This window comes from Cetorhinus maximus, chromosome 7 (assembly GCF_964194155.1).
Source record: "Cetorhinus maximus chromosome 7, sCetMax3.hap1.1, whole genome shotgun sequence".
NCBI lineage: Eukaryota > Metazoa > Chordata > Chondrichthyes > Lamniformes > Cetorhinidae > Cetorhinus > Cetorhinus maximus.
In genome coordinates, this window is record NC_135885.1 from 21572933 (window position 1) to 21599015 (window position 26083).

The 26083-nt window shown below is 44.3% G+C and overlaps 1 protein-coding gene across 1 annotated transcript in view; it reads left to right on the forward strand.

Moving 5' to 3' along the window:
• atp10a (ATPase phospholipid transporting 10A) overlaps positions 1-26083 on the forward strand; it is a 183300-nt gene that overhangs the window by 131465 nt on the left and 25752 nt on the right. The window contains exons 12-16 of the mRNA XM_078545152.1: positions 5938-6064; positions 9461-9645; positions 13064-13394; positions 15778-15854; positions 19206-19331. Coding sequence (XP_078401278.1) covers positions 5938-6064; positions 9461-9645; positions 13064-13394; positions 15778-15854; positions 19206-19331 — 846 coding nt within the window. The remainder of the gene's footprint in view (positions 1-5937; positions 6065-9460; positions 9646-13063; positions 13395-15777; positions 15855-19205; positions 19332-26083) is intronic.

Below are 26083 nucleotides of genomic sequence, written 5' to 3' on the forward strand. Positions count from 1 at the left end.
TAGCTCTCACTTGGTGTTTGTGTTTTTACACTTTCACCTTCCTTCCTTTAACCCGTATTTACAACCTTCCGCTGCTTTCAGTAAATTTAACTTAATTGAACCATGTTGAGGTCTGTTAAATCAAGCGGTAGGTGAGTGAAAATGTAAGGTGTGAGATGAGAATGGAGCAGCTCCCCATCGCAAGCCTTGTATGGTCTCCCCTACCATAGAGTCGACTCATCTATTTAAATGGCTGAGGAAGGCCTCACATAAGAACTGCCTGATATCTAGATATGCGTGAATAAAACTCCAAGATATGTATCCATCTCCTTCTCCATTCAACCCTGGCCTGCTATCCTACAAGAAAACGCTTACCGATCCATTGACCCATAGCAAAGGAACTTTTGAGTTCTGTGAAGTATTTTATAGTACAGGGTTCCTTCCAACAGAGATCCTGCTGACCCCAGCGACCCTGTGGTATGAATAATTTGACGCTGTCGCTTTGAAGGCAGCAGATTCCTCCTGGAATAGGCTTTCCATTGGCCGTCTTCAACGTAAACTGCTGCCGCCAGCTGATTGGTAAACCCTGTTCGCTAACAGTCAGGTCCACCATTTTGGGGTGCATCCCGGGGTGTGTTGAACCGACCGCCCGCACTCTGAGCAGCCAAGCTGTTAATCAATATAATTTTACCCCACCCCACCCCGCACCCCAGTCTAAAATTGACAAATGCACAGTTAGCAACATAGGATAAATCACACGTGCCTTTTGCCATTGTTGTTAAATTGTTCCATCGTGTAAACAGGATGGATTTGACTTAGCAGAAGCTAATGTAACTCCAGTCATGTAAAAGGACCACCAGGCGATGCTTCACTCTATTATCACCAGCCCCATACAGCTCCTCCCTAAAGTCAGTTCAAGCCATCGCTACTTTTGCAGAGAATCTATTATACGTAGGCTGTACTCCCGATTTATTTCTATTCTTCCTTAAAGCTTGTTCATTTTGCTCCTGTAACCTCTAGCCCCCTAGCCCAGTGACCAATCGGTTGTGGCAGAGGAAGTAGGCAGCTCAGCTTGTGAGTAGAAATCTGTAAGTTTATTGGGCAGGGAGTAATTTGGTAACCAGTTGGCAAGAAAGAACATTTCTAGTAAAGTGACTTTAAGAGATATTTTGTTTTTATGTTTGGTTTTTTTTTTTCAATAGCAAACCAGAGAAGAAACTGTAGAGATTAAACTTCAAAACTGCCATAATCCAAGGGAAAAGAAAAGCATGATTGGGAGACATACAATTAAGAAAGGGGATAAAGATAAGGAACAAAATAACAGTTTAAATTAGTTCTGTTTTTTTTTTAAAGTGGATAAGGAATATTCTTTTTTTCCATTCAGTTGGTACCTTTCTCGTTTCCCTCTGTAACCTGCTCTAGAAAGCTGTCCAATTGCTAAAATCACCCTAGAAGAAAGAGTTTTTCAAAGATATTTTGTTTGGAAACCTGGCTCAAGAATGGCTCAGGTTCCAGAGCATTTCTGTAATGGAAAATTCCTTTTGCATGTAGTTTTGTACTGCTGTCCAGAATCAGTCTTTGGAGAATGAATGGGTTGCTTTGCTTCCCAAGATACTGATTCATAAGGGAATGTCCCTAAAAAGCCAACCCTGGAACTTCCAACCAAGCAGTACCTTCACCACACAGACTGCAGTGGTTCAAGAAGACTGCCTATCGTCACCTTCTCGAGGGGAGCTAAGAATAGACACTGAATGCTGGCCTTGCTAATGAAGCTCATATCCTGAGAAGTTGTCTTTAAAAATTGCATACGTAAACTGGCATATTGACGGCATGGAAATCATCTATAAATGCCGATGTGTATCTGTCTAGCTGTTAGATATTAGCTAGATTAAAAAAAAAACAAATCTAGAGAACAGGGGAAGAATTTTCCCATCGACGAGTGGGGGCGGGGCCGACGTGTAAAGTAACACTGTGACGTCGGGCGGGGGTCCCAATGCCACCACCACGCATCATTTAAACTGTCAGCCACATCAGCTACGCGCCCACCGAACTGTCAAAGGCCTATTAAGGCCATTAACAAAGTAATTTAAATTGTTAAGAATGTTGCCCGTCCAACCTTAAGGTTGGCTTCGAGCAGGCGAAGAGCCCAGGCGGCCTTCGCATTTTTCATGAAACCTCATCCACGGGTGGAAAAAGTTAATGGACATGTCCCAGCTCAAGTGACAGTTTCACACGAGGGGACATGTCCTTAAATTTTTTTTTTGCACCTTTATTAAATATTCCAGAACTTAAACTGATCTCCCTGAGGCACCTCCGTGAGAGAACACCGGCCCCGACACAGGGAATCCCTCCCCACCCACCCGCACAGGGAGCTCCTGGGTGTGCGTCATGCTGGGTGGGCCTTAATTGGCCCGCCCATGTAAAATGGCGGCGCGTACCCAATCGGGACGCGGATCGGGTTCGTGCCCGCCCCCGCATAACTCCGCCCCCAAAGGGGGGGATATTTTCCCCGAGGTATAAATACGAACAGGAATAATGGAAGAGGAAATGAATGAAACTAAGATTGTGCCAGACAATTTGTGAGGGGAGAGAAACGGAATGGGAGTTGGGGATAAGTTTTATAAAGAATATCGAACGTGCAATGAGAATGACTTGAAGCAGAACCTTTTCTTGCAAGATAAGGCATTAATTTTGCGTTGGAGGCGATTCAGTGGAGATTTACTAGATTGATACCTGGAATGAGCGGGTTGTCTCATGAGGAAAGGTTGGACAGACTGGGCCTGTTTCCACTGGAGTTTAGAAGAGTGAGGGGTGACTTGATTGAAGCATATAAGATCCTGAATGGTCTCCACAAGGTGGACGTGGAAAGGATGTTTCCTCTCGTGGGCGAGTCCAGAACCAGGGGGCACTGTTTTAAAATTAGGGGTTGCCCTTTTAGGACAGAGATGAGGAGAATTTTTTTTCTCTGAGGATTGTGCGACTTTGGAACTCTCTGCCTCAGAAGACGGTAGAGGTGGGGGTCATTGAGTATTTTTAAGGCGGAGATGGATAGATTCTTGTTAGGCAAGGGAATCAAAGATTATCAGGGGTAGTTGGAAATGTGGAATTCGAAGCACCAGCAGATCAGCCATGATCTTATTGAATGGTGGAGCAGACTTGAGGGGCTGAATAGCCTACTCCTGCTCCACTTTCTCATGTCCTTATGTAATTTTGGGGCCTTTAGAGTTTGAAGTAGTTTGGATTTCTATTACTCATTTGTTTATTGGGTCTTGTCTGTCTGTACATGCGTGCCTTTTGCACACGAGAAAGAGGGAATACAGTTTCAGCAGCAAAGACCATCTCATTCTCAGTGCCTAATTCCCCTGCTAACAGCTGGTGCCTATACCACAGGGACTGCAGCAGTTCAAGAAGGCAGCTCATCACCTACTTCTCGAGGGCAATTAGGGATGGGCAATGAATACTGGCCTTGATCCCTCGTCCATGGATGCTCACATCCCATTAAAATAAAATTCTGAGCTTGTGCCACAGCTTCTCGAGTTTTACTCCAGAGTAAACACCAAAACGATTCCATGAGTGTTTAGAAGTTGGATATAATCCTAGGGGTCATACTGCCATTCAATGAAGTTGTTAACTACTGCACTACTCGTGTAGCTTTTTTGAACTCTTAAAACGTAAAATGACTAAGCCCTGCCTCAGCTCACCTGCTGCTGAAACCCTCATCGAGTCCTTTTTTACCTCTAAACTTGACTATTGTAACACACTCCTCACTAGCTCCTTATATTCTACCCTTCATATACTTGAGGTCTTTCAAAACTCTGCTTCCTGTACCCTAACTTGAACCAAATTCCATTCACCCATCACCTCTGTGCTAGCCGACCCTGGTTAAACAGCACCTTGATTTTAAAATAATCATCCCTGTTTCAAATCCCGCCCTGGCCTCACCCCTCCTTATCTCTCTAATCTCCTCCAGCCCCATAGACCCCCCCACCGAGGTAGCTACGTTTCCCAAATCCTGGCCCCTTGAGCGTCCCTGATTTTTAATTGCCACACCTTTGCTGGTCATTCATTCAGCCCTAAACTCTGGAATTCCCTCCCTCAACCTCCCCGTCCCTCTGTTGAAGTGTAGTCACTGTTGTATTGTTGGAAACACAGCAGCCCCACAGCTTTATCCCTCAAGCTACTTGAGATAATGACCGGTTAATCTGTTTCACTGCTACTGGTTGATGGATAATTTTCACCAGGGCAGCAGGAAGATTTCACAGCTTTTCTTCAAATGCAAAACGCGAAAGAAAGAAAAAAGTTTTATTTATATTACCACCTTTTACAACTGCCTGGCGAACCAATTTCTTTACAGACAGCCGGCTACTTTTTGAGGCGTAGTCGCTTGTAATGTTGGAAAAACTGCAGCCATTTTGCACAAAGCAAGCTCCTGCAAACAGCAATGTGATCATGACCTGATAAGCTAGCAACGTAGCAATAAGAGTAAGCCACTTAGCCCCTCAAGCTTGTTCCCCAATTCAGTGAGATCATGGCTTATCTTTGACCTAACTCTATATAACCACCTTTGTGCCATATCCCTTGATATCCTTTGGATAACAAAAATCTATCCATCTCATTTTTAAAATTAACAATGGACATAGAATCACTTGCCATTTGCGAAAGAGCACTCCAAACCTGTACCATCCTTTGCTAGTATAAGTGTTTCCTAATTTCGTTCCTGAACACTCTGGCTCTAATTTTTAGATTACGCCCCCTAATCCTAGACTCCCCAACGTGTGGAAAATAGTTTCTCTCTATCTCTCCACCCTATCAGTTCCCCTTTAATATTTTAAAAACTTAAAGCAAATCATCCCTTAAACTTACCGATTCCAGGGAATACAGTCCTTGTTTGTGTAATCTCTCGTAATTTAACCCTCAAGTCCCAGAATCGTTCTGGTAAATCTCACCTGTTTTTTGTGATGATTGAGGGATAACTTCCCTGCTCTTCTTTGTAATGGTATCAAAGAATCTTTTACGTCCCCTGAGAGGGCAGATTACACCTCAGTTTAACATCCAATTTGAAAAAGGGACCCCCAGCAGTGCTGCACACCCTCAGTACTGCACTGGTGTGTCTGCCTGGATTGTTGTGTTCACATCCTGGAGTGGGACTTGAACTCATAACCTTCTGACTCTGAGGTGAGAATGCTACCGAGCCATAGACGGAAGAGTTGAGTTCTATAGCTGAGGTGGAGGTCCCTGACTCTCATTCAGGAAGGTGTCGTCAGACCATCTTCAAGAGCCAATCTTGCCCAGTTTCAACATCACACCAGCTGCAAAGTGAAGTTCCCTGGACGCCCTGTGTATTTTCAGAAGCATCTCTAACCTGAACAAAAAAAAAGAGGTCCGGGCAGGTGGTGTGGAAAATTTCAGGGAGAATTAGATCAGTATTTCGGGGAATGCAATTAATTTTCAATTAATTAATTAATTAATCTTAATTTTCAGGGACGGAAAAGGATGAGCTGAGCTTTCTTCTGGCCTGTACGTTCTCGTATTCCTCTGTTGATGTTAGCATAGAACCTGCTCTCTCTCCCCGCCTCTTCACTAACATTACAATCTAACTGGGATTTGGACCCTTCTGCGCAGATCTCTGCACATGCAAGAAGCATATGTGTTCAGAGCTTGTGTTCACCCTGGCCAAAGGGTGACACAATGGCAGCAGTGTCATCTGGGTTTGAATCATTCTGATAATTTCAAACTCTGCACCTATAGCATAAACCGTGCCCTTAGATTTTTTTTTTTGTGGTGTGTTTTGCATTTGATTCCTGTTGTTTTGTTATATGTTGGCCAGTTGTACCATTTTGAAGTCTTGAGCTATAATCTGCTTTTGAGTGCTGTGCCTGGTAACCCTTGTTATAAAAGAGCTTAAATCATTTTTAAGACATAATTTGTTTTTTTTTAAATCGGGTGTCGTTATTTCAGGTCTTGCGTAAGGAAGAATATGCACGGTGGCTGGAAAATCACTTGGAGGCTGAGTCTTCAGTTGAAAGTAGGGATGAGTTGCTGTTCCAGTCAGCAGTGCGACTGGAGACCGACCTTCAGCTGTTAGGTATGGACGCTTGGCTGCTATCAAAGACCTTAGATAAGCACATCTGTGCAATGATGCGTTGTGTCCTAAGAACAAGCAGTTGACAAAACCTACCACATGTTTATCTTTGAAATGCTGTGTCGCTAGGGAAACTGTAATGTATGGGGCTTTTCCACCAAGTTGACTGTCATTAATAGAGCTTCAGAGAAAAGGGTAACCTCTAGATAATAAACTACATCAATTAGGTAAAAGCTGATATTTGCACAGCACACAGAAAGAACTTCATTCTTCCTGGTGCATTAAGACAATTATCATGCACCCAGCTGTGTTAACACTCTGTTTTCACTGCTTGAGTAATATAGACAAGGTGAGTGCACTGTGCGGTGGCTCACGCACTGCCCGTGTTTGAGTCAACCGTACAGATTTGTAGCCATCACCTTTTTATAGATTTAAGTACATGTATGTCGCCGGATTTTCATTTAAGAAGTGTGCAGACCCTGACGTTTGGCCCAATTTTCATAAACCTTTGAATTTAAGCGCAGAATCTAACTTTGTGTTACTCAACCGAGCTTTTATTTTTCCTGTAAAAAAAAAATGTTGTGCGCAGCAATATGGAATCATCACAGCACAGAAAGGAACCCGTTCAACCCATGAATTATGACAAACACTGGCTACTTGCATCAAGCTGACAGCGAAACGTAAAGTAACATTAAGAGGTTGACATTAGATCAGATTGATTGCTGAGCCTTGTACTCTTAGAACTCATAAACTGGAAAATGCAGCTTTTTTTGTTTTTTTGGAAAACATATACTACAAATTTCATGCTTTTGTTGCATTTTTTGTCACTTTTTTTTACAAATAGCCAGTGTCTTAGCGACGATGTTATAAATGTGATACAGGTTCATGTATAATGACGGCAAAAAGGTGGGGTGATAATCCGGAATGGAGTACATCACCACTCTACAACATGTAGAAATATGCGTTAATTCGTTCACACAATTTAGTAAGGAATCTCTCAACTTAACACAGCTACAGTTGAATTTTCCTGAAAATTCAGAAGCATTTTAAAAAGAACTTCCCTACAATCTGGAACTCATGGGTGCTGTGTTGTAAACTAAGTCGAGCTTGAACTGTTTATTGGTGCCTGAGACAGGTAATGAAATTATTTAAATAGTGCACATAAAATATATTTAAGCTTACTCTGTAGTTGTCCAACCAAGGAATGACAAGGGTATACTTAACATAAGCTAGTAGCATTTTCAGTAAAATGTTCCTTCCCTTTGACAACACCACATTTTTTTTTTGCCATAATCCGCTGCAGTTTTATTTTTAAGTATCATCTCATCAAATGGTTATATGATAAATCGTTTCTGCCATGATATTGGTAGATGGTTGTGATATGGAAACGTTTGCATCAGTAATGTAATTTAGGAATTCCAGTGAGAAAATTCAACCTTTTTGAAGCTATGTATTACTTTCAAAAACAAATGGAAGATGGATGAGAGTGTGGTCAAGGTCGGAAGTACACCCGTGGGTTTGGAAGACTGTATGAATTTGAAAGCTTTGTCCCTGCAATTTATAATATCATTTGACCCCTCTGCGTCAGGCCTGTAAGTCGGCTGATCTTTTGCGTCACGCAGTAAGTGCCAACTCGGGCAAAACAACTGCTCTCTCAAATTGTCAGATGTTTTACAGACAAAACTGAGTTTGTAAGTACGCACAGCATACTTCAGTTCAGCCCACCCAGTGTTTTGCACAGATCATCAATGTCTGTATTTAACATTCCGGTAGTACTGGGGTACACTCTCAGGGCTTTGCAGTAACACAAGTGACACCCAATTTCTTCAGGTTTCAGCCTTCCCGAGATTCTAGAACAGTCCACATGGATTGTAAGGAAGGACCTGTAACTCCACTGTTCAAGAAGGGTGGAGAGGGAAACTGGGGGAACGATAGGCCAGTTAGCCTGACATCAGGAGGGCAAATGCTGGTATCTATTATTAGGAATAGAGTACTTAAAGTATAATATGATTACACAGAATTGATGCAGATTTATGAAAGGGAAATCATGTTTGATGGATCTGTTAGAGGTTATAAATGGCACCATAGACAAGGGGGAACCAGTTGATGTAGCATGTTTGGATTTTCAATAAAGCATTTGCTAAGATGCCACACAAGAATGGTGAGTGAAATGGGGAATGTTGGTATTTAGAGGGAGCTGGGTGCTATTGCACGTGAATCACATGCAGGTATAGCAAGCAATTAAAAAAGCAAATGGTCTGTTAGCCTTTATTGCCAAGGGATTGGAGTATAAGCATGAAGTCTTACTGCAATTGTATAAGACCTTGTGATATCACACCTCGAGTACTGTGTACAGTTTAGTCTCCTTACCTAAGGAAGGACATAGTTGCCCACCAAGTGACTTCAACAAAGGTTCACTAGACTAATTCTGGGGTTGAGGGGATTGTCCTTTGGGGAAAGATTGAGTAGACTAGACATATGATTGAGTAGAGTGAGTAGACCAGGCATATGTTCCCTGAAGTTTAGAAGAATGAGAGATGGTCTTATTGAAAGATATAAAATTCTTAAGGGACTTGATAGAATAGATGCTGGGTGGATGGCTGGGGAGTCCAGAATTAGAGGTTCAGAGTCACAGAGTAATTTAGGACTCAGATTAGGAGAATTTTTTTTCACTCAGGGTTGTGAGTCTTTGGAATTCTGTACCCCGGAGGCTGAGAGTATATTCAAGACAGCGATTGATAGATTTTGGTATACTGAAGGAATTGAGGGAAATGGGAATAGTGCAGGCAGGTAGAGTTGAAGCAGAAGATCAGTCATGATTGTATTGAATGGTGGAGCAGGCTTGAAAGGCCAAGTGGCCTTTTCAGGCTCCTATTTCCTACCCTCTGTGTTGGGAAAATGGCAACGCCCCCTGTAAGCTGGGGTGCACCGCCACGATGGCTACAGAGGCTTGGCAACCGACGGCAAAAATATCAATCCACAATGACACTGGGTGGCTTCTTGTGTGGCACCTGTGGCAGAACTTGGCTCTCAAAGTTTGGTCTCTTGAGCCGTCAGCAAAGGTGCACCATATATGAAGACACCCCATCTGAAACGGGTTTGCTTGCTCTGCGTTCATCATCTCTCGTAGATGGAAGGATGCCGACTCAGTTGGTGTGGTGGGAGGGGCTCGTAGATGGTACAGAATAGTAAAGGGGGAAACTTCAAAAGAATGAACTTTTTTCTGAGACTTTCCTGGGTTTATATTCTACAGTAGCACAGACTCAATAGACTTATCTGGTCTTCCGCCTGTCAATTTTGTTATGTTTATGGAGCAGTTTTGATAATCACAAATCAAGTCAGTCACATTTCAATTGTAAGTTTTCTCATTTCTATGTCGCCTCCTTTTAATCTGTTTAGGTGCAACTGGCATCGAAGACCGTCTGCAGGATGGGGTTCCAGAAACCATAGCTAATTTGCGAAAAGCTGCTTTACAGATCTGGGTTCTCACGGGGGACAAACAGGAAACAGCAATCAACATTGCTTACTCCTGCAAACTCCTCGGTCACGATGAGGAGATCCTCACCTTGAATGCGGAATCTCAGGTGAGCACGATTTCAGCTGCAGAAACTGAAATGGAATCAGCTGGACAGCTTTTATCCTCCAGCACGGCCATTCCTGCCAAGCGAAATCTCAAAAGCAGTACCCGAAAATGACAGCAAATGTCTCGTGTGTTTATTATGACTGCGCCAGTTTGGCAGTGGTTGTAATTTCTTTTCTCGTTATCTCTTTTGAGAGCAGTGGCAGTGTTTTATAATTAATATTAATGGGCGAGAGGTGAGGAAAATGGGAAAACTGTCAGATTCTCTGTGTTCCTTTAACTTCAGCTTACAATTCATGGGGATGCCCAGTATTGTGAAGCTGTAAGGTGAAGATTCCCTGGATATTGGGAAGGTTAGGCTTTCTGACATTACTGAGTGTGATTCTTGCTTTATAATAATGTAAGTGTAAAATGCAGATTCTTGAAGAAAAATGTAGAAGCTTATCTTGGGGAATGTGTCAGTGCAGACTCGATGGGCCGAAGGGCCTCTTCTGCACTGTGATTCTGTGTGTGATTCTTAGGAAGCACCACGCGTATCAGTATTTGATGGGATTAAATCACCAGTGAAAAGATCGTGCAGCACTTGTAGGTTAGTAAATAAATTTGCAAGATCTTAGGTTTGTGGTCTTGAAGAGCAGCAGATGTGAAGATGTGTACATTTCTGTGCTGTAAACAGTGAAAACAAATACACGATATAGGCCTGAAATTTTCGGATTGTGAGGTCTTGTTTCCTGCCATCCGTAGAGTCGGCGGGGAACACATCCCCACCAACTCCGACTGCCCTGTAGACAGTTTATGTTCCAACAGACATTAATTGGCTGCAGGCGGGACTTCCGCCTCTCACTCAGGAAGAAGCTACACTTTGGAGAGCTGCTGGCCAATCTGATTGGCCAGCGGAGCTGCAGTGGACAGAAAAGGAAATTCAAGGAGACGTCAGAGACTAAGTCCAGAGAACCGGAGGCCCATTAAGTTCAAGGTGGGGTTCCAGGGTGGAGAGGGTAGGGAAGACCTGGGGTGGGAGGTTTGGGGAGGGGGAAGAACATGAGGTGGGATGATTGGAGTCTCAGGAGAGAGGCTGGGGCAGGCCTGAAGGCCACTGGACCTTAAGGCAGGGAGGGCAGACTTCTGACGGAGGCACACCGCCCCCCCGGCCTTCTCACACGAGATATAACTTTTTTATATTTTGGGTTCTCCACCCGCTCCCCCCTCCACCCCCGCCACGACAATCTTCCCACCAGCCTAAAAATTGAGGCTGGGCAGGAAAAGGCCCTTAATTGGCCACTTAAGGGTATCAATTGGGGCAAGGGAGGTATGGGGAGATCCGAGGCCTTGCCCGCCCCATCATAAAATTGCTGCGTGGCCGGGGTGGGCGGGAACCCGGAGGGAATCCCGCTCCTTCAATTTCACGGTCCCCGGGATGGTAAATTTCTGGCCATGGGGACTGTAAGTGTATAAGGGGAGCCTCAATTTCCTGCTTGTAATTAAGGGGTCCCTTCTTCCACCCATCGCCCTGTGAATAATCAAGAGTCAAAGACTTAGCCCTGTGCGCATAAACCTGAAGTTACAGCAATTAATGGATTTAACCGAATCCAAAACACCAACTCCCTCTGTTCCAGGTTGCAAACATAGATAAACACAAGAGTGAATAATCAAGGTTCTACTGCAAGTTGCTGCAGAAAGAATCTTCGTATGTGCAGGGTCCAAATGTTGAGTGCCATTTCATAGCAGCATTTCCCAAGGCTTGCAGAATTTGACGGTACATAAATAAATGCATTGAGTGTTACCCTGTGGAGCTGTCACTGATCTATAAACCACTGTGAAACCACATATGGAAGACCTTGACCAATTTTGATTTTTTTTCCCTTACCCATTGGCAAATACATCAAAACACTTACCAACAAAACATAAGGTATTAGGAATCCAAAGGAGGGCGAGAGAAATGATTATTGTCGGCCCTCAGACAGGGAACTGAAAAGGCGGCGAAGGTAGCCAAAATCTGTTCTTGTTGAAAAGGACAAAAAGGGTCACCCATGCTTCTTAAAATTATGATTATAAAGGCATTCATGGATGGATGTTGAAAAGATTTTTGTACTAAATCAGGAGATAATAGCTATTGCTTACAATTGGAATCCAAAGTCTTCTCCAACCTAAACGTGGCAGATAGAGTAAATTATGGAACAAAAATAAAAATAGCTGGAAAAACTCAGCAGGTCTGACAGCATCTGCAGAGAGGAATACAGTTAACGTTTCGAGTCCATCTGACTCTTCATCGGAACTGAGGGAATATAGAAATGAGGTGAAATATAAGTTGGTTGAGGGGAGTGGGACAGGTAGAGCTGGGTAGAGGGCCAGTGATAGGTGGAGGCAAAGGAGAGATTGCCAAAGATGTCATAAACAAAAGGACAAAGGGGTGTTGACGATGGTGATATTAGCTAAGGAATGTGCTAATGGTGACATTAAGGGTAGAAAGCAGGACGAGCAAGGGAGAGATAGCCCTAGTTGGGGTGGGGTGGGGGGAAGGGATCGAAATAGGCGAAAAGGTGGAGATGAAACAATGGATGGAAATACATTTAAAAATAATGGAAATAGGTGGGAAAAGAAAAATATATTTAAAAAATATAAATTATTGGAAAAATGGGGCTCGGAAACGGGGTGGGGATGGAGGGGAGAGTTCATGATCTGAAGTTGTTGAACTCTTGTTAAGTCTGGCAGGCTATAAAGTGCCTAATCGGAAGATGAGGTGCTGTTCCTCCAGTTTGCATTGAGCTTCACTGGAACATTGCAGCAGGCCAAGGACAGACATGTGGGCATGAGAGCAGGGTGGAGTGTTGAAATGGCAAGCGACAGGGAGGTCTGGGTCATGCTTGCGGACAGACTGAAGGTGTTCTGCAAAGCGGTCACCCAGTCTGCGTTTGGTCTCTCCAATGTAGAGGAGACCGCACTGGGAGCAGCGAATGCAGTAGACTAAATTGAGGGAAGTGCAAGTGAAGTGCTGCTTCACTTGAAAGGAGTGTTTGGGCCCTTGGGTGGTGAGGAGGGGTGGAAGTAAAAGGGCAGGTGTTGCACCTTCTGCAGTTGCATGGGAAGGTGCCGTGGGAGGAGGTTGAAGTGTAGGGAGTGATGGAGGAGTGGACCCCAGGGTGTCCCGGAGGGAACGATCCCTGCGGAATACCGCCAGAGGGGGTGAAGGGAAGATGTGTTTGGTGGTGGCATCGTGCTGGAGTTGGCAGAAATGGTGGAGGATGATCCTTTGAATGCGGAGGCTGGTGGGGTGATAAGTGAGGACAAATTTAAATAATTCTGAACTGAATACAGAAGCTGACTTGGGGCGCAAAATATCTCTCTCATTACTGACATAACGGTTGTTCTGTGCCTGATGGTGCTGCAATATTTGTGCTATCTTTCTAATTTTTTTTCAACAGGAGGCCTGCACTGCTTTGCTGGAGCAGTGTTTGAACTACATTAAATCAAAGAGTCCTCAGAACAAACGTTTCAGTGTTGCAGAAAATCCATCGGTTGACTTTATTCCTTCAAATGGGACTTCAGTGACCTCGCCCACCCTGCGACCCAACTTCAGCTTGGTAATCGATGGAAAGACTCTGAGCTTTGCGTTGGAAAAGACACTGGAGGACAAGTTTCTTGCATTAGCACAAAGTTGCCGCTCAGTGTTGTGCTGCCGTTCCACGCCGCTACAAAAAAGTATGGTGGTTAAACTGGTCCGGGATAAGCTAAAAGTAATGACCTTGGCAATAGGCAAGTATATATATATTTTTTTCTCCTCCACAATAGCATGCTATTATATATTCGGTCACGACGCAGCTTCTGCAACTCGATGTTTGAATGTCATTTCAAATATCTTTGGTAGCAATACATTAAGATATTAAAACACTAACAGAATAACCCTGGTTCCAATGTGTACGGAGATTAAAATCCAAGCAGACAAGGAAGATAAGTAATAAAAACCGAAAATACTGGAAGTACTCAGCAGGTCAGCCAGCATCTGTGAAGTGTTAACATTTCGGGTCGATGACCTTAACTTCAGGCTCTGCATCTTAACTCTGTTTACCTGCCGTGGTTCTGTATCTCCATATCGCTTAACACACATGCCTAACAAAAATCGAACAATGCCGGTTTTGAAAATTTCAATTGACCCTCAACCTCCGCAGCTTTTTAGGGGAGAGATTTCCAGATTTCCACTAACTACTGTGTGAAGAAGTGTTTGCTGACGCCACCCTAAATGGCGTGGCTTTCCCTTTTAATTTTAGTTCTTAACCATCTTGAATGCCTTTATTAGACACCCCATCTTCCATACTCAGTAGAATGCAAGGCTCGTCTATGCAGCCTGTCCTCGTAAATTAACACCCTTTTTATCCCCAGCATCATTCTGATACAGTAAGTAGTAAAACCTTCCAGTGCCAGAAAGGATGTACAGTAACCTTTCTATTTACCATACAGCTCCCCTAGGCTTTATTGCATTTTCTGCAGGTAGTTAGTAGCTCTGCAGGCAGAAAATGAGTACTTGGTTCAAGAGAGTGACAGAACCAACCTGCCATCTCGCCTCTCTATGAAGCAAAGCGTTTGTAATGGCCCAGAATTTGCTGCCAAAATAATTGCATTGAAAGGAACAGCAGAAGTTCTCCGAAGCTATTGCTGCATCATGTAGCCTAATCCTGCACAGGACCCAATACATGCATTGAGGTCAGAATTATTAGGTTAACATACAGCCCTTGCAAACTTCACTCTAGACGTGAGTTGTGCTCAGCCCTGTTATCTCCGTGAAGTGCAAACTTAAGTTGTATATTTTTCTTTTTAAAAATCTGCTGAAGTACAAATCACCTCCATAGTATTGTGCTCCATTGTCTGTTGGTACAGCTCCAAGTTGTCACTCAACTAGCATCAATGAACAAAAGAACTGAACTGGAGGTGAGAGTGACTGCCCTTGACATCAAAGCAGCATTTGACTGAGTGTGGCATTAGGAAGCCCTAGCAAAACTGGAATTAATGGGAATCACAGGAAAATTCTCCACTAGCTAGAGTCAGAGCTAGCACAAAGGAAGATGGTTGTGGTTGTTGGAGGTCAATCATCTTACTCCCAGGACATCGCTGCAGGAGTTCCTCAGGGTAGTGTCCTAGGCCCAATCATCTTCAACTGTTTCATCAATAACCTTCCCTCAGTCATAAGGTCAGAAGTTGGGATGTTTGTTGATGATTGCACAATGTTCAGCACCATTTGCGACTCCTCAGAGACTGAAGCAGTCTGTGTCCATATGCAGCAAGACCTGGGCAACATTCAGGCTTGGGCTAATAAGTAGAAAATAACCACACCAGTGCCAAGCAATGACCATCTCCAGCAGGACAGAATCCAATCATCACCCATTGACATTCGATGGCATTACCAATGTTGAATCTCCCACTATCAACATCCTGGGGGTTACCATTGACCAGAAACTGAACTGAACAAGCCACATTAATACTGTGACTACAAGAGCAGGTCAGTTGCTAGGAATCGTGCGACGAATAACTCACCTCCTGACTCCCCAAAGCCTGTCCACCATCTACAAGGCACAAGTCAGGAGTGTGGTGGAATAGTGTGCACTTGCCTGGATTAGTGCAGCTCCAACAACATTCGAGCAGCTCGACACCATCCAGGACAAAGAAGCCCCCCATCCAACACCTTCAGCATTCACTTCCTGCACCACCGACGCACAGTAACAGCAGTGTGTACTGTCTGCAAGATGCACTGCAGCAACTCACCAAGGCTCCTTCAACGTCACCTTCCAAACTCGCGACCTCTACTAGAAGGACAAGGGCAACAGGTGCATGTGTAAATTACCGCCCACAAGTTCCCCTCCACGCTACACACCAATCTGATTTGGAACTATATCGCCATTCCTTTACTGCCGCTTGGTCAAAATCCTGAAACTCCTTCCCTAACAGCACCGTGTACCTGCATTGCAGTGACTGCAGCGATTCAAGAAGGCGGCTCACCACCACCACCCCAAGGGCAATTAGGGATGGGCAACAAATACTGGCCTTGCCAGCGATGCCCACATCCTGTGAAAAAGAAAGATCGTGACTGGTTAGCTAAAAGATGGAAAGCAAGCACATTGTCACATTATTTTTTCATTAACCGTAGGAGATGGGGCTAATGATGTGAGCATGATCCAGGTTGCTGATGTTGGAGTGGGAATCTCTGGCCAGGAAGGGATGCAGGTAATTGTAATCTAAAACCATTTCATGGTACCCGTTTCCATAAATCTGCCTCTGAAGTACACAAATAACTCTAATGGTTTTTGTGTTGATGGAGGACTGTTAATTTGTGGAGTGGCGAGAGGACTTTTGAAGGTACCCGTCAGTTCTGGTATAAATCTCCTGTTTTATTCAATGCTTGTTAGTTTTCTTTCTCCCTTTCCCTGAAAGCACTTTGCTGGGATACTGTCCCAGAAGCACTGGCACTCGTTACTTTGCCCAAGTAGCAACTGCATTTACATAGTGCCTTTAACATGGTAAAACAACCTGAGCCGCATCACAGGAGTGTTATCAGATATTATTTGATGTTGAGCCACATGAGACATTGGGACAGGTGACTAAAAGCTCGCACATAAGTGTAGATTTTAAAAGTGGAGGTGGAAACGGAAAGGTTTTTTTTAATATGTTTATGGGATACGGACGTCACTGGCTAGGCCAGCATTTATTGTCCCTCCCTAATCGCCCTTGAGCTGAGTGGCTTGCTAGGTCATTTCAGAGGGCATTTAAGGATCAACCACATTGCTGTGAGTCTGAAGCCACATGTAGGCCAGACTGGGTAAGGATGGCAGGTTTCCTTCCCTAAAAGACATTAGTACAATGTTTTTTTTCGGCAATGGTTTTTTTATGGTCATCATCGGATTTTTAATTCCAGATTTTAATTGAATTCAAATTCAACCATCTGCCATGGTAGGATTCGAACCCAGGTTCCCGGAGCATTACCCGGGTCTCTGGATTACCAATCCACTGATAATGCCACTATATCACCGCCTCCCCTAAGAAGGATATTGAAGAGCAGAGGGCCTAGACAGCTGAAGGCATAGCCAACATTGGTCCTTGTGGGAGCCTAGACGGTGAACATCAATATGCTATTTAACAATGAGGCACATCATAACCAAATCTATCCTCATCCACACGATGCAATTTTCATACCTGGTAGTCAAGTTCCTGCATGACCCAGGGGCAATGAAGTCAATTGTAATGTGCTTTCTGCGACCCTGGCTCAGATCAAGTTATTCCACATAGGACCACATCTGGACCTTTTTGGTCTGTATAGTTCAAGACCACACTGGATGGTGCATTTACCAGTCATTCACCCTTTAACAGGGCAGCTGCAGATCTAACATTTACCAACAGTTTAGATCCAACTTGACTCTGCTTTTCACAACAATTGATGTTTGTTGACACAATCTTCATTTCTACATTTTACTCACTGAAAAATTCTCGCCTGGTGGAAATAATTAAAGCAAATTGTGTACAGCTCCCCGTTCTTCATTCATCTACCCATTGACAGTTTAATTAACATGTCAGAATTTAAATATGATTTCATTAAGTGGAGGAGGTCAGACTGCATACCACCATATTTTCACGCTGGTTACAGTGTCAATACGTTTGTCACTTAGTTACGGGCGTGCATTTCATCTAGCTAGTATCTAGCCCTTTTTGACATGAACAGCTTTTTATAAAATAAAAATTAGATTTGCCAGACCCTTCCAATACAATTTTACAAGCAGGCCTGGATTTTAGCGGTTAGTGTTACCACCCCAAATAGACAGGAGTCTCCTCAAGACTGAGCTTTGAGCAGCTGAAACTGCAGGGATTAAAGGGCCAAAAATGTGAACTAATGACTTTTCCGATTATTTTTTGCGTGCTGGGGCTGAGCATTTCTCCCTGCTCACTACCTGTCCCGGAATCGGTTCCTTTGCCTTCGATAGCACAACTTCCACCTCGGCTTTACGAAGGAGCCACCAGATTTCCCATTTTTACTTCTCGCCCCTGATCAGCAAGCTATCAGCAGCACTAATACAGCTCGCAGCGCGTGTGAAGGTGAAGCCGGTCGCAGGAATGGGGCACCAGTATTGTCCTTAAATATTTGAAGGTGAAGCAAATTGCGGGGATATGGGGGGAAAAGCGGGGGAGCGAGACTAAGCGGATTGCTTTTCAAAAGAGCCAGCCCAGAATAATTGATGGGCCAAATGACCACCATCTGTGCTGTACTATTCCATATCAACTGTCCATTTATATAGATAATCTGTTCCAGTTTTATGACATTTATGAGCATCTCATGCCCATTATTTCATTGCAAGGACCAATGTTCCCATCCCTGCACTGTTAACTCACGAGTCTCCTAAGGATTTATCCCTGCTCTTCATCATCTACATATTATCTCTTTATTGACATACCTTCCTCTGCAGAAACCAGGTCAGGTTCCACGTTTATGTTGATAACACCCAGCTCAACCTCTCCATCACCTCTCCGCCCTTCCACTACCTCTATATTTACAGATTGCTTGTCCAATATCCAGTTATGAATGAGCTGCAATTTTGTGAGATTAAACATTGGGATGACAGAAGCTGTCTCTTTGTCTCTCACCTCACACTATGTCCTCCTGTCACCCGGGCCATCCCCCTTCCCAGCCACTGTCACAGGGTGAACCAGGCTATTTGTAGCCCAAGTATTCTATTCAACCCCAAGTGGAGCTTCAAATAGCATCTCCTGTCCATCACAAAGACCACTGCTACCCCTGTCTCAGCCAAATTCTCCTCAGTGCCTTTGTCACCTCTTGGCTCAACGAATACCCAATGGCCAGCCCCCACCCTCCATAAATGTCATCTCATCCAAATTCCTGTCACCCATAACGTATCTCGCACCAAGTCCTGCTCACTCATGAACCCTATCCTTACTGAACTATGTTGGCTCCCAAACCTCCGGCATGTCAAATGTGTACTTTTTGTGTTTAAATCCAGACATGGCCTCACCCTTCCCTATTTCTATAACCTCCTACAACCCTCTCACTTTCTTTCTTTTCGACCCCTTGTGCATTCCCCCCTTCCTCCACTTCACACCTCCAGCCCCTGAGCCATCCATTTTGGAATTCCTTACCTAAATGATTCCTCATCCAATGATTTCAAAAGGGAGTTGGATAGGCACTGAAAGGAAATAACCTTGCAGAGCAGCGGGGATTGAGGAGGGGGTTTGGGCCTGGTCTACAGAGAGTTGGCATGGACTTAATGGGCTAAATGACCTCCTTCAGTGCCATTTTAAAACTAAACCTTCCATCCCTCCATGCTCCTTTAGGGCACTCATTAAAACCCATCTCATTGACTTCACTGTCCCTCATAGCTCCTTCTTTGACATCGTACCTAATTTTGTTACCACTCCTGTGTGAAGCACCTTGGGTTATTGTGCTATATGCAAAATTGTTGCTGTTTTTTGTTGTTTCTGCTTCAATAACAATCATTTTACAAAGGCTTAGTAAATGGAGATCTGGTGGTATAGGGAACCCATGTGCAATTATTTCCTTTTCTTGTATTTCAGGCAGTAATGGCAAGTGACTTTGCCATTGCACGGTTCCGACATTTACAGAAGCTCTTGCTGGTTCACGGTCATTGGTGTTACTCCAGGCTTGCCAACATGGTGCTATATTTTTTCTATAAAAACGCAGTAAGTTGTTTTCTATCACCTACTTTAAGCATAATACCCACCACGTCAGTCTGAAACTAGCTAATAAGCAGAGGGCAGACTGATGCTGCATAGGCATGACAGCAATAAAGTAGCCCCAAAATATAACCAGCATAAGCACCCACACTGTGTTCCCAAGTGTTAACGTTATCAGCCGTTGTAACTTTGAGCAGATTTCTGTAAGACAATTGACCAAATGCATGAATGTAGTATTTCCTAAGGTATGTTAGCAGATCAGAAATACCACCAGACAGGTGAGACTGTGAGGCACATTCTAAAATCAGATTTATTTTTATAATGCGTACATATTTGATTACAACACTCTACTATTTCGTTGCATGGCGTACCCTGAATTTTAGCTGCAGCTACTACATTATACATTATTGCTTCAGATACTTGCCCGCTTACATGTTTAATTAGCCAATCTGTGTGCAAAATGCCTGCAGTAGTTAATGGGATTAATTAAAACCCATATAGACCTGTCCAGCAAGAATATAATTGTTTTCACAAGGGAGAATACCAGAAGATATTAGAAACGCACAGCGGGTTGATTAATTAACTGGAGGTGAACTGATGGAAGTTTTAATCATAACCTTTCATCGGTGAAATTCCTAAAACTCTAACCTGTTTTTCTCATTCATGTTGATTGACCTGTCATCATGCACTTTCTATTTTTATTTCGGAGTTCCAGTATTTACGCCTGTCTTTTTGTGTCTACAAGGAGTTGATGATTCCTTCTGACAAATACTGAAATATCTAAGACAGGATGACCAATAATCCCCAACCTCATCTCTTCCAGTTTTCTGTGTCTTTTAGCAGCATGTGCAAAGGCACTCTCTGACTGTTTTCATTTTCAACCTGACTTGGTGCCAAACCCATATTCCTGACTTTGCTGCGGAATCTGGAATCTGTACATTGCATTTTTGGAGTGGCTCATCCAAGTTTCCTTCCACCCGCTACGTGGCAACGTGTTCCATGAATCAACAATCTCAATCTGAAGCAAGTGCTCCTCGATTTGCCTTTCAGCTGGCGTTTTCTTTAACACGTGCTTCTGTCCCTTGGTCCCAAAGGACTTCTCCGTATCTGTCTCACTGGTGCCATCGCATGACGTTTTTGATCGTGGGAAAACTGAGATAATTTGATCGAGGTCATTAGGGTTGGAATTATGTCGTCCATTTTAGCTGAGGGAAGCAGCACGAAAACCAAGCAATGTTTACGTGGGAACAGAAAAGACCATTTAGCCGCTTGAGCCTGTTCCAGTACTCGTGGCAGATCCGTCATCAGTGGCGACTGTCCCTCAGTTCGAGGATGACGTCAACTCAGGGTCGTGAGTTTATCATGGTTCCTCGTGTGACTGAGTTAGCCAATTCTTGATCTACGGATTTTTGGGCACGTGGGGCAAGGTGTCCCACAAGGTAGCGGGATCCAGAGTGCAGGATTTGTTTCCTTTCCGCTCTGCCGCTGCTCTGCCTCATCATTAAGACATTGAGACTTAAAGTATGATGCAACCTGATGGACATGTTGTCACCATTCTGAATGATCAGCCATCATGGTCAATGCTGCTGTCCTCCAAGGAGAGCTTCAGAATGTTCTTGAAGCATTTTTGTATTGTCTTTGTCCTCCCCTGGAGCGTTGGCCATTTGAAAGTTGAGAGAACACGACCTGTTAGGAAGGTGGTTTTTGACCATTCGGACTCAGTGCCCAGCCCATCAAAGTTGATTTTTGCAGGAATTTTACCTGAATGCTTATGACTTAAAAAACAAAACCAAAAATACCTGGAAAAACTCAGCAGGTCTGACAGCATCTGCGGAGAAGAACACAGTTAATGTTTCGAGTCCGTATGACTCTTCAACAGAACTAAGGAAAAATAGAAAAGAGGTGAGATTTAAGCTGGTTTAAGGGAGGTGGGACAGGTAGAGCTGGATAGAGGGCCAGTGATAGGTGGAGATAACCAAAAGATGTCATAGACAAAAGGACAAAGAGGCGTTGACGGTGGTGATATTATCTAAGGAATGTGATAATAGGTGACATTAAGGGTAGAAAGCAGGACGAGCAAGGTACAGATAGCCCTAGTGGGGGTGGGGTGGGGGAAAGGGATCGAAATAGGCTAAAAGGCAGAGATAAAATAATGGATGGAAATTTTTTGTATTTCCATCCATTGTTTTATCTCTGCCTTTTAGCCTATTTCGATCCCTTGCCCCTACTAGGGCTATCTGTCCCTTGCTCGTCCTGCTTTCTACCCTTAATGTCACCTATATCACATTCCTTAGATAATATCACCACCGTCAACACCTCTTTGTCCTTTTGTCTATGACATCTTTTGGCAATCTACACCTATCACTGGCCCTCTATCCAGCTCTACCTGTCCCAACCCCCTTAAACCAGCTTATATTTCACCTCTTTTCTATTTTTCCTTAGTTCTGTTGAAGAGTCATATGGACTCAAAACGTTAACTGTGTTCCTCTCCGCAGATGCTGTCAGACCTGCTGAGTTTTTCCAGGTATTTTTGTTTTTGCTTTGGATTTCCAGCATCCACAGTTTTTTGCTTTTATCTTAGTGTTTATGACTTAACTTCATTTACCTGCCTTTGCCCCATATTCCTCCATTCATTTTGGTTAACAGAGGTTTATCATCCTTAGATTTAAAGTTAACTATTAATCTAGCGTCATTGATAAGAGCATCCTGGACTGCACAGCCTGAGAGTGTGGTGGAGGCTGGTCCAATCGAGGCATTCCAAAGGGAATTAGAATGGTATCTGAAAAGGAAGAATGTGGAGGGTTACGGGGAGAAGGCAGGAAAATGGCGCTAAGTGAAATTTTCATTCAGAGAGCCGATGCAGGCAAGGTGGGCTGAATAGCCCCCTTCTGCACTGTAACAATCCTGTGATTCAACTGCTGTTTGCAGAAGAGAGTTCCAAGTTTCTCCCACCTTTTGCGTGAAGAAATGATTTCTAATTTAACTCCTGAAAGGTCTGGCCCTACGCTTTAGACCATGCCCACCCGCCCTAGACTTCCCAACCAGCAGAAATAGTTCCCCTCAGTCCACCCCATCTGTTCCCTGTTATTATCTTGAAAACCTCAATTGGATCACCTTTAATTTTTTTTAATTCCAGGGAATGCAAAGCTGGTTTTTGTAATTTCTCCTTGTAACTTAGCCCTTGGAGTCCATCATTCTGATAAAGCTACACCGTATTCCCTCAAAGGCCAATACATCCTTCATGAGGCAGGGTGCCCAGAACATAAGAAATAGGAGCAGAGCAGGAGTAGACCATTGAGCCTGCTCCACCATTCAATAAGATAATGGCTGAAGTAATTGTAGCCTTAACTCCACATTCCTGCCTGTCTCCCCTAACCCTTATTTCCTTTGTCAATCAAAAATCTGTCCAACTCAGCCTTGAATATATCCAATAACCCAGCCTACACTGCTGTCTATAGAAGAGAATTCCAAAGACTAACAAGCCTTTGAGAGAAGAAATTCCTCCTCATCTCCATCTCAAATGGGAGGCTCCTTATTTTTAAACTCTGCTTCCTAGTTCTAGGTTCCCCACGAGATGAAATATCCTCTCAGTATCTACCCTGTCAAGCCCCCTCAGAATTTTTTATGTTTCAATAAGATCACCTCTCATTCTTCTAAACCCCAAATGAGCATACGGTCAACCTTTCCTCATAAGACAGCCCTTCATCCCAGGAATCAGCATGGGATGCTTCTAATGCAAGTATATCCCTCCTTAAGTAAGGAGACCAAGACTGTACACAGTGTAATAAAAGCAAAATACTGTAGATGCTGGAAAAGCTCAGCAGGTCTAGCAGTGGTGGAGAGAGAAACAGAGTTAATGTTTCGAGTTTGTATGACCCTTCTTCAGTATTGTACGCAGTACTCCAGCTGTGGTCTCACCAATGACCTGTACAGTTGCAGCAAAACTTCACTACTTTTATACTCCCCCCTTGCGATAAAGGCCAACACTCCATTTGCCCTCCTAATTATTTGCTGTACCTGCATACTAACCTTTTGTGATTCATGTACAAGGACACCCAGATCTCTCTGTACCACAGCATTCTGCAGCCCATCCCCACGTAAATAACATTCTGCTTTTCTATTCTTGCCACCCAAGTTAACACTCTCACATTTTTTCAACATTATACTCCACGTGCCAGATTTTTCCCACTCACTTAACCTATCTATGTCCCTTCACAGACTCTCTCTAACCCCCCTCAACTTGCTTTCCTACCTGTCTTTGTATCATCAGCAAATTTGGCTACAATGCAGTCTGACCCTTCACCCAAGTCATGAATATAGATCATAAATAGTTGAGGCCCCAGCACTGATCCCTGTGCCTCTCCACTAGTTGCAGTTTGCTAAACTAAAAAATTACCCATTTATCTCATCTCTGTTTCTTGGAAGTTATACAGTCATCTATCCATGCTAACGTATCACCCCCAACACCATGAGCTTTTCTGCAGTAATTTTCTGAGGCACCTTATCGAATGCCTTTTGGAAATCCAAATATACCACAGGCTGAAATTTACTGGAGGAACGGTTAACCAGCATCCAGCCGAAAAGTCTGTCGGCACTGTGCCGACCAGAAATCCAGCTAACTTGCCGCGTTAGTACACTGGGGACAGCCTTAATTAGTTCAGAGTGGGACTTCTGCCTCTCAGGGACAGAGGTCCTGCCCTAGAGAGCTGTTGGCCAATCTGATTAGCTGGCAGTCCTGTGGTCCCAGCAGTGTCAGGATGGAGTAATGGCAACAGCTGTGACGACAAACAACCCTTAAAGACAAAGTGCTATGAATCCTGGAGCTCCTGGGGATTTTAGACAAGCCTGCCTGGCAGACCCCAGCAAGAGAGGGGGGGGATAGGGTTTTAGAGGCTGGGGGGGGGGGGGCGCGTGGAGGGTTATGATGGGCACAGGGGACCCTCCTCAAAGAAGGTACCCTCCCTTCCTGCCCACCAGCAGCCCTTGCAGTAAAAGCTGCCAGGCTACTTGCCATTTTCCTGTCTACTTCAGCCGGATGAAAAATTACGGTGGAGGTGGATTGAAACCCTTAGTGGCAGTTAATTGTCTACTTAAGGGCCTCAATAGGCCTAAGGGAAGATGGGCTGGGTAATGCCTTATCCATAGTATGGGGGCAGAGCAGAAAAGAGGCAGGCTGGCCACCCACTTTATATGTCCCAACCCGTTTTCAAATGCGCCATGGGGGACTATAATATTCACCCCAACATCTACTGGTTTCCCTTTTATCCACCCTGCTTGTTACATCCTCAAAGATTTCTAATAAATTTGCCTAACGTGATTTCCCTTACACAAAACCATTTTGACTCTGCCTGTTTGTATTATGAGTCTCTTAAGTGCCCTGCTGCTACTTCCTTAATAATGGATTCTAGCATTTTCCCAATGATGGACATTAGATTAACTGGCCTATCATTTCCTGCTTTCTGTCTGTCTCGCTCCGTTCTTGAACAGTGGTGTTACATTTGCAGTTTTCCAGTCCATGGGGACCTTTCCAGGCATTTGGAAGATCTCTGCAGCCACTTCCTTTGAGACTCAAGGATGCAGGCCATCAGGTCAAAGGGTCTTGTCATCCTTTAGTAACATTAGTTTTCCTAGTATTTTTTTCTCCAGAGATTGTGAGCTCTCCAGTTTCTCCCTCCCTTTTGCCTCCTGCTTTCTACTATTCTTGGGATGCTTTTTCTGTGTTTTGGTGTGAAGTCAGATTCAATGGCATGACCTGAATCCTCCACGATCAACATCCTGGGAGGGGTTACCATTAACCAGAAACTGAACTGGACTAGCTATATAAATACTGTAGCTACAACAGCAGGCCAGAGGCTAGGAATCCTGTGGCGAGTAACTCACCTCCTGATTCCCCAAAGCCTATCCACCATCAACAAGGCACAAGTCAGGAGTGTGATAGACTTTTCTCCACTTGCCTGGATAAGTGCAGCTCCAACAGCACTCAAGAAGCTTGACACCACTCAGGACAAAGCTGCCCACTTGATTGTCCCTCCAACCACAAACATTCACTCCCTCCACTGATGCACAGTGGTAGTAGTGTGTGCCATCAACAAGATGCACTGCAGAAACTCACCAAGGTTCCTTAGATAGCACCTTCCAAACCCACAATTACTACCATCTAGAAGGAAAAGGGCAGCAGACTCATGGGAACACCACCAACTGGAAGTTCCCCTCAAAGCCACTCACCATCCCGAGTTGGAAATATATCGCCGCTCCTCCACTGTCGCTGGATCAAAATCCTGGAAACTCCCTCCCTAACAGCACTGTGGGTGTACCTACAGCACATGGACTGCAGTGGTTCAAGAAGGCAGCTCACCAGCACCTCCTCAAGGGCAATTAGGGATGGGCATCAGATGCTGGCCTGGCCAGCGACATCCGCATCCCATGAAAGAATAAAAAAAATGTTTAAAGTCTTTGCCATTTCCTTGGGTAGAATTTTCTGCCTGCCTGCCGAGCGGGCGGGCCCAACCCAATCTCCGGCGGAGGGGGAGCCGATCCCTGCTGGAGAAGAGGGGCCCCGCCGCCATTTTACGCGGGCGGGCTAATTAAGGCCTGCCCAGCGTGACGTCCACCGGGAAGCGCTATGCGCTCCCTGTGCAGGCGGGGGGATTCCCCAAAAGCAAGAGTGTGCTCTTTTGCGCATGTGCACGAAAGAGCGCACATCTCCCCGAGGCTAAATGCTGCCTCAGGGAGATCACTGACAGTTTTAAAAACGTTAA